The sequence below is a fragment of the Dicentrarchus labrax genome, unplaced genomic scaffold, assembly GCF_905237075.1.
Source record: "Dicentrarchus labrax unplaced genomic scaffold, dlabrax2021, whole genome shotgun sequence".
Classification (NCBI taxonomy): Eukaryota; Metazoa; Chordata; class Actinopteri; family Moronidae; genus Dicentrarchus; species Dicentrarchus labrax.
The window spans coordinates 10293758-10301293 of NW_026136722.1; the positions used below are offsets into that span (position 1 = coordinate 10293758).

The 7536-nt window shown below is 36.0% G+C and overlaps 2 protein-coding genes and 1 long non-coding RNA gene across 6 annotated transcripts in view; 2 read left to right on the forward strand and 1 right to left on the reverse strand.

Moving 5' to 3' along the window:
* The window catches only part of LOC127356424 (immunoglobulin lambda-1 light chain-like), an 8026-nt gene extending 6599 nt beyond the window's left edge, over positions 1 to 1427 (forward strand). Inside the window, exons 3-4 of the mRNA XM_051388146.1 lie at positions 307 to 340; positions 891 to 1427. Of these exons, the coding sequence (XP_051244106.1) occupies positions 307 to 340; positions 891 to 1222 (366 nt within the window). The 3' untranslated portion in view covers positions 1223 to 1427. The remainder of the gene's footprint in view (positions 1 to 306; positions 341 to 890) is intronic.
* Positions 1 to 3029, reverse strand: part of LOC127356427 (uncharacterized) — a 13032-nt gene extending 10003 nt beyond the window's left edge. Inside the window, exon 1 of the long non-coding RNA XR_007881983.1 lies at positions 2932 to 3029. This is a non-coding gene — a long non-coding RNA (uncharacterized LOC127356427). The remainder of the gene's footprint in view (positions 1 to 2931) is intronic.
* The window catches only part of LOC127356422 (immunoglobulin lambda-1 light chain-like), a 15370-nt gene extending 9428 nt beyond the window's left edge, over positions 1 to 5942 (forward strand). For 2 of the 4 annotated variants that reach the window (XM_051388144.1, XM_051388143.1), the window contains exons 2-4: positions 2575 to 2900; positions 4695 to 4728; positions 5417 to 5942. In XM_051388144.1, the coding sequence (XP_051244104.1) occupies positions 2575 to 2900; positions 4695 to 4728; positions 5417 to 5742 (686 nt within the window). In that variant the 3' untranslated portion in view covers positions 5743 to 5942. Of the gene's footprint in view, positions 1 to 2264; positions 2483 to 2574; positions 2901 to 3874; positions 3960 to 4043; positions 4367 to 4694; positions 4729 to 5416 lie in introns of those variants that run through there. The other 2 variants (XM_051388145.1, XM_051388142.1) reach the window with 2 other exon arrangements.
* Positions 5943 to 7536: the final 1594 nt, after the last annotated feature.

Genomic DNA, 7536 nt, shown 5'->3' on the forward strand with positions numbered 1-7536 from the left:
AACAGTAAGGGAAGATTATATCGTCCCGGGCCCAGGCAAGACTGTCAGCTGGCCTGATTTTCATGTTTGTTATTCTCAGTTTGATGCTGATATTTGAAATTTTAACAAAACCATGAAAACAAAAGGATGCAATAGAAGATTCAGAACCAGTCCTCAGGTCCAGCAGTGTTTCTGAATGTAAGCAGACTGATGACGTGAATGAGATGTTGACAGTGAAAGTTGGTCTCAACAGGATGTTTCAGTTCCACTCCCCTCATTAGTGAGAGTCAGGAGGTTTTTGTACAGCCATGTAACTGAATCACTGTGGTATTCGGACAAGGCACCAAGCTGATTGTGACAAGTTCCTTTTAACTGATTATAAAACAAGGAAGATTCTCTGATTCTGATACACATTAAAAGAAGATGATCAGTTCCTATGTTGGTGATAGTTTAAAAGATTTTAAAAAATATTTTACATGCTTAATACTGTAAAACTATGTACTTGTAATGTTAATTTATTGATTAAATAAAACAAAACGTTAGATATTTGAAATTAAGAACTGTTTCTCCTTTTATAATTATATAGATGCCAAAAGCTGATTCAGTGTGATTTAAAAAATGTTGTACTATATTTAAAATGCAATTTTAAGACACAGAAGGTGAAGGTAATGAATTAGTTACCAACATAAAAATGACACAGAAGTGATCAAAATATTTCCAGGTTTGTGACTGATTCAGTTTTATATTAGTTCATGATCTTTAAAATATTTCACTGATTTAAAATGCTTTATTTCTTCAGCAGGATTGTTATATTTTTCAAACAAAAAATATATATAAATGTTTTACTGACATTTTTTGTGTTAATGGCTTAATTTCCAGTTATTTAATGAATGTCCTTCATGTATTTTCAGGCTCCAGCTTCCCTCCTCCTGTCCTGACAGTCTTCCCTCCGTCCAGCGCTGAGCTCCAGTTCTACACAGCCACTCTGGTCTGTCTGTCCATTTTGCCCAGTGGGTCTAAGGGTTTTGCAGATGTGAGCTGGGTGTCTGGTGGGAGTCCAGTGAGCAGTGGGATCTCTACCAGCACCGCTGTTCAGAAACCAGACCAGACTTTCCAAATCAGCAGCTATCTGGCCATCCAGACGTCAGACTGGAACATGGATAAGGTTTACACATGTAAAGTGTCTTTGGGCTCCCAGACTTCAGAGAAAAACATCAAGAAGTCAGACTGTCCCACTGAATAATAGCAGAGGAGCAGAATGACCATTTCTAATCTGCTTCTTTACTGTTGTTTGCTCATTACAAGGTTTACATGTTAGAAAAGATGTGTCTGCATGCTTGTAATAAATGTTGTGACAGTTAGGTGGAGGTGTTGTATCAGCTTTGCAACTGCTGCATTTTTCAAGACTCATTCAATAAAAAGTCTGTGAAACACTGTGATAAAAAAAACTGATTTTGTTTATTATTTTCTTTTTCAATTAGAAACAATGATTTTAGTTGGAAAATGTGCAACTTGCACTAGATTTTATTCTTATCTGGATATTCATGTCACTGCTTATTAAAGTGTATCCAGATCACATAGTTAAAGACATATTTCTGTATAATTTTTGCTTGGATAAGTATATTTAAAATCAGAAAGCTGTATTGTCATTAATAGTTAATTTGCAACAAAAGTATAACAGACAGATAAATATTACGTTGTCTGGTTTAAGTTGCTTGCAAAAGTTAAGACGTTAGAAAAATCTGATAAAGTGAGAAAATGAAACTGAGTTTTCATCCTCCGTCAATGAAGCGTCACCTCTCTACTCCTCCCTCTCTTCCTTCCCAGGATGCACCTGCAGGCCTCCTCTCCTTATTTATAGCTCCATGTAAATGAAGAGGTCAAGTATCAGCTCTCTGTAAAATGAGAGGGAACTGTCTCTGACTGGAAACACACTGATGGTTTGATTAGTGTCCTTTGGTCAATATTAGACAGTTCACTTCTTGTTTGTGTGAATGATTTTAATGTGTGGAGAGTTAAAAACATATATCCCGCAATAGTTATCTTTCCTTAAAATGCAAAAATTATGAACTGAAGGAAATAAATATACCAATCAAAAGATTATCCACGATTGGATGGGTGAAGTTTCAGTTTTTAGGAGGCGAGCAGAGAACCAAATCAATGACAATCAAACTGCAGGAAGTCTTTTCCAATAATGCTATTATAATATTTTTGGGTCGGGGGGCGGGCATTACCTACACTGACAATAATAGAGACACAAATGACTTTTCCCTTTACAGAAGATGAGAGACCAACAAATGCAGATTGAACCAAAGCTCCTCCTCCTGTCAGTCACTCTCAGTTTCAGTGTTGTATTAAATTGCTCCTCCAGCACCTCCTCTCCTCATCCTCTAAACCCTCTAATCTGTCAGCAGTACGCTCACTTTCCAAGTTACAAGGCCATTCTCAGCACACACTGACAACATGCTGGGGACCCTCTGCACTCTTATCACTGCTCTAACATGTAAGGAGGCTGACTTACTGCAGCTTTGAGCTCATGTTGGATTCATCAGTCTGTGTGTTTCTCTTGACTCCATGTCATCTTGTTGTTTCCAGGTGTGAGTGGTGTGACGGTGGTGACACAGAAGCCTCCTGTTGTGACGCTGAGGAAAGGAGAGACAGCCACCATGGACTGTAACCTGGGGACTGTTACTAACAGTGAAGCTCGCTGGTACAAACAGATTCCAGGAGGAGTTCCTCAGTTTGTCTTATATTTTTATCACAGCTGGAGCTCTCCAACCTATGGTTCTGGTTTCTCCTCTCCAAAGTTCACATCTACTCATCAGTCACAATCAGATTATCGTTTGATCATCAACAATGTGGAGGAGGGAGACTCAGCAGTCTATTACTGTCAAACATGGGACAGCTCTGTCAGTGAGTACGTATCACAGTGATTTACACTGTGACAAAAACCTCCTCACTGAATACTTCTGCTTTTTGAGTCTCTGACACATCTTGACTGGGAGTCTGCAAACAGCCAATGCTTTCTGTACCTTAATGTATTCAAATTATATTTTAAAACTCTAAACCCTTTTATCAGATCCTCACATAAAAATGTAGAACTACCTCAGTGGCAGTCCTCTGTGATATGTACCATTGTTACAAAATAATTGTTTACAATGAATTTATTATTTCTTACAATAAAATATTCAAATAATAGAAAGTTTGCAACACTTTCTAATTTTCTGATCTAAATTCAAATAATGTGAAAAGAAAACATATTTCTTCATATAAATCCTCTGGTGCACATGTGATGATTATTATACTTGTATAACTTAATTGGACCAAAGTTGATCTAGCAGACAAAACTAGCAATAGCACAAAAATGTGTTAAAGTGCAACTTAAACAGAACCTAATGAAAATACTACACTGATCTGTTCACATCACAGATCATAGAATTATTTCCAATAAATAAATAACATTAGTCATTCTTAATATGGAGGATGCTAACTAATGTTTACTCTACATCCTGATTATTATTGAACACTGTTTACTGCACATACTGTAACATACAACTGTAATAAAACATGAACCTGAAAGACAATTAAGTCATATTTAGCATGTGATTAGATTTACTACATTTTTGTAAATGAAACAGAACAGCACTTTAAAAAAAACATTTGTAACTCCCCTGAGATCATTGACACTGATGTAAAAGACATCAGCAGACCTCCAAAGACAACAAGACAATAACAAAAACAAATTGTGGATATGACTTGAAACACATACATTAAGTCAATTATTAATGAATGAGAACAGTGTTGAGTGTAGAAACTCCTCCTCCTCCACTTCTCCTCTCCTCAGTGTCTTTATAAGCTTCAGTCTCTCTTCTCCTCACACTCCAACCCTGCTCACCTCTCAGCTGGACAGTAAGGGACGTTTACACCACACACTGACAACATGCTGGGGACCCTCTGCACTCTCATCACTGCTCTAACATGTAAGATGTTCTTCTCATTCCTTTTATAGCTTAATTTTCACACAGAAACCTTTCACTCATGTGTTTTTCTGTGTATGTTGACAGATGTTGATGCAGTGATAGTGCTGACCCAGACGCCTGCTGTCCACACAGTTTCTACAGGACAAGAGGTTGTTCTCAACTGCAACATTGAGAGATATGATGGAAATTATGTCCGTTGGTATAAACAGGTTCCTGGTGGAACTCCTCAGTATGTTTTGAGATTTCGTGCAGGGGGCTCACTTTCCTTTGGAACAGGATTCTCCTCAGACCGATTCAACTCCAAATATTCATCAAACATAGATTACCAGTTTATCATTAAGCGGGCAGAGACAGGAGACTCTGCTGTCTATTACTGTCAGACATGGGACGACTCTGATGATGCAGCTGTATCACAGTGATTTACACTGTGACAAAAACCTCAATGAGAGACTCACCTCAGCTTCTATGAATTCTGAGAACATTTTCATATTTGTTATTCTCAGTTTGATGCTGATATTTGAACTTTTAACAAAATCATGAAAACAAAAGGATGCAACAGAAGATTCAGAACCAGTCTTCAAGTCCAGCAGTGTTTCTGAATGTAAGCAGACTGATGAAGTGAATGAGATGTTGACAGTGAAAGTTGGTCTCAACAGGATGTTTCAGTTCCACTCCCCTCATTAGTGAGAGTCAGGAGGTTTTTGTACAGCCATGTATACAAACTGAATCACTGTGGTATTCGGACCAGGCACCAAGCTGATTGTGACAAGTAAGTTCCTTTTAACTGATTATAAAACAAGAAAGATTCTCTGGATCTGATAGATATTAAAAGAATGAAATCATTTGTGTTAATTGTTTATAGTATGTTGTGCAGATAATAATAGAAAGCTCTACTTTTTTTTTTTTTTTTTACATCTGCTTTGATACCAGAATGCATTTGAAGACAAAGGAACGATCTGTAAATTATCACAATATTTTAAATATTTTATATGTATGTTTTTTGATGGCAGGGCATTTCTAACAGTTGTGGTTTTACAAGATTACATTTATTTATTTTTAAATCCAACAAAAAGTTTTAACAGTGTAAGATGATATTTACAGTGAAACTGAAATTAAATATTGTTTTTCTTTTTATGATTAGATAGATGCCAAAAAAATGAATAACTGTGATTTCAAAACTAGAATTAAAATACAATTTTTAAGACACAGAAGGAGAAGATAATGAATTAGTTACCAACATAAAAATGACACAGAAGTGATCAAAATATTTCCAGGTTTGTGACTGATTGATTTGGTTTTATATTAGTTTATGATTTTACTGATTTAAAATGCTTTACTTCTTCAGCAGGATTGTTATATTTTTAAAACAAAAAATATATATTAATGTTTTACTGACATTTTCTGTATGAATGGCTTCATTTCTAGTTATTTAATGAATGTCCTTCATGTATTTTCAGGCTCCAGCTTCCCTCCTCCTGTCCTGACAGTCTTCCCTCCGTCCAGCGCTGAGCTCCAGTCCAACACAGCCACTCTGGTCTGTCTGTCCAGTCAGTCTGTGCCTTTTGCAGATGTGAGCTGGTTGTCTGGTGGGAGTCCAGTGAGCAGTGGGATCTCTACCAGCACCGCTGTTCAGAAACCAGACCAGACTTTTCAAATCAGCAGCTATCTGGCCATCCAGACATCAGACTGGAACATGGATAAGGTTTACACATGTAAAGTGTCTTTGGGCTCCCAGACTTCAGAGAAAAACATCAAGAAGTCAGACTGTCCCACTGAAGAATAGCGGAGGAGCAGAATGACCATTTCTAATCTGCTTCTTTACTGTTTGTGCTGTTTGCTCATTACAAGGTTTACATGTTAGAAAAGATGTGTCTGCATGCTTGTAATAAATGTTGTGACAGTTAGGTGGAGGTGTTGTATCAGCTTTGCAACTGCTGCATTTCGAAAGACTCATTCAATAAAAAAGACATTGTGATCAAAAAACTTTGTGTTCAAGAATTTAGTGTTCTTTAGATGTGCATTGTGACATTGTGGGTTAATCTAAATACACAGACAATAAAGTATTTCTTGTCCATTTTTAAATAACTGCATATAATTATTTTTAAGTGTACCTTTGCAATAAAGTACAAACAAGTGTTACATTTCCTCGTTTTAGTCACCTACAATAATTAAGATGTTAGAAAAGTCTAATAAAATGAGCACATGAAACTAATTAATAGTTAATTTGCAACAAAAGTATAAAAAACTAATTAATATTACTTTATCTGGCAAATTGCTTGCAAAAGTTCAGACGTTAGAAAAATCTGATAAAATGAGAAAATGAAACTGAGTTTTCATCCTTCATCAATGAAGCATCACCTCTGTACTCCTCCCTCTCTTCCTTCCCAGGATGCATCTGCCGGCCTCCCCTACTTATTTAACTGTATTCGAATGAAGAGGTCAAGTGTCAGCTCTCTAAAATCAAAGGGAAATTTCCCTGGCTGGAAACACACTGATAGTTTTTATTATTAGCAATAAGTCAATGTTAGACAGTTTACTTATTATGCGTGTGATTTATGTTCATGTGTGCAGAGCCAAATCTCATATCCTTATGTTAAAATCTGAAAAACATGTGAATCATATGATGTGATTTTTTTTTCAACTCAATCAAAAGCAATAACAATATGAAAACTATATAGAAGTAGATTGTTGAATCCCAGTTATTAGGAAGTGGACAAAGAATCTAGGATGATAAAACTGCAGGAAAACAAATGTGAGAAACAATCACTGCCCCAAATAGAAAGTGATTAGATTCATCTGAATCTTTTATGCTCGCGCTGTTGTAGAAATGAAAAATTCTGATGTTAGATTTTGCATGGATTGTCTCAATAAAAGCATTGTATTTAAAACATAGATAAAAATACAGCTCATTACGCTTTTCTTCATGTGAAAATCTTCAGTGAGTATGTGTAAGTACATGCATGCCCTTCTTAATTTATAATTCATGACGGATTTATAGAATTGGCACACACATATATGCAAATATGAAGCCCAGAGTAATTATAATAGAGTTTCATCAGATAAGATGAATTGATAGGTGCCTTCACCTTGTGGTTGATATACCGCTACACAGTTTACATTTTAAAATACACATTGTTTTTAACATACTGTAGGAGAACAATGAAAAACCGGAATCATATCCCTTGTATGTCTACCCACGCTTGGTCAATAAAGATTGATTATTCTGATATAAGTTCTGTAAAATCTCTGCTTATAATACTGTTTTATAAGTTATGAATAAATACATCATCCTGGGGGGGAGAGAGGGAGGAGTAGAGGGGTGATGCTTCATTGATGGAAACTCAGTTTCATTTACTACACATTTTAGTGGATTTTCTTTAACATACAAGCAACTACTTTGGCTCTGTTGAGTTTTTGCAAACGTAACAAAAAAGTAAATTTCTTGATTTACATCAATATCTTATGAATGATTTTGTATGCCAGTTTTTCTGAATAAAACAAAGAGAGACTGAAAGCATTAGTTTGTCTACCGTCTTCTACTCACTGTCAGTGACAAAAATTACAGCAGCAATAGAAG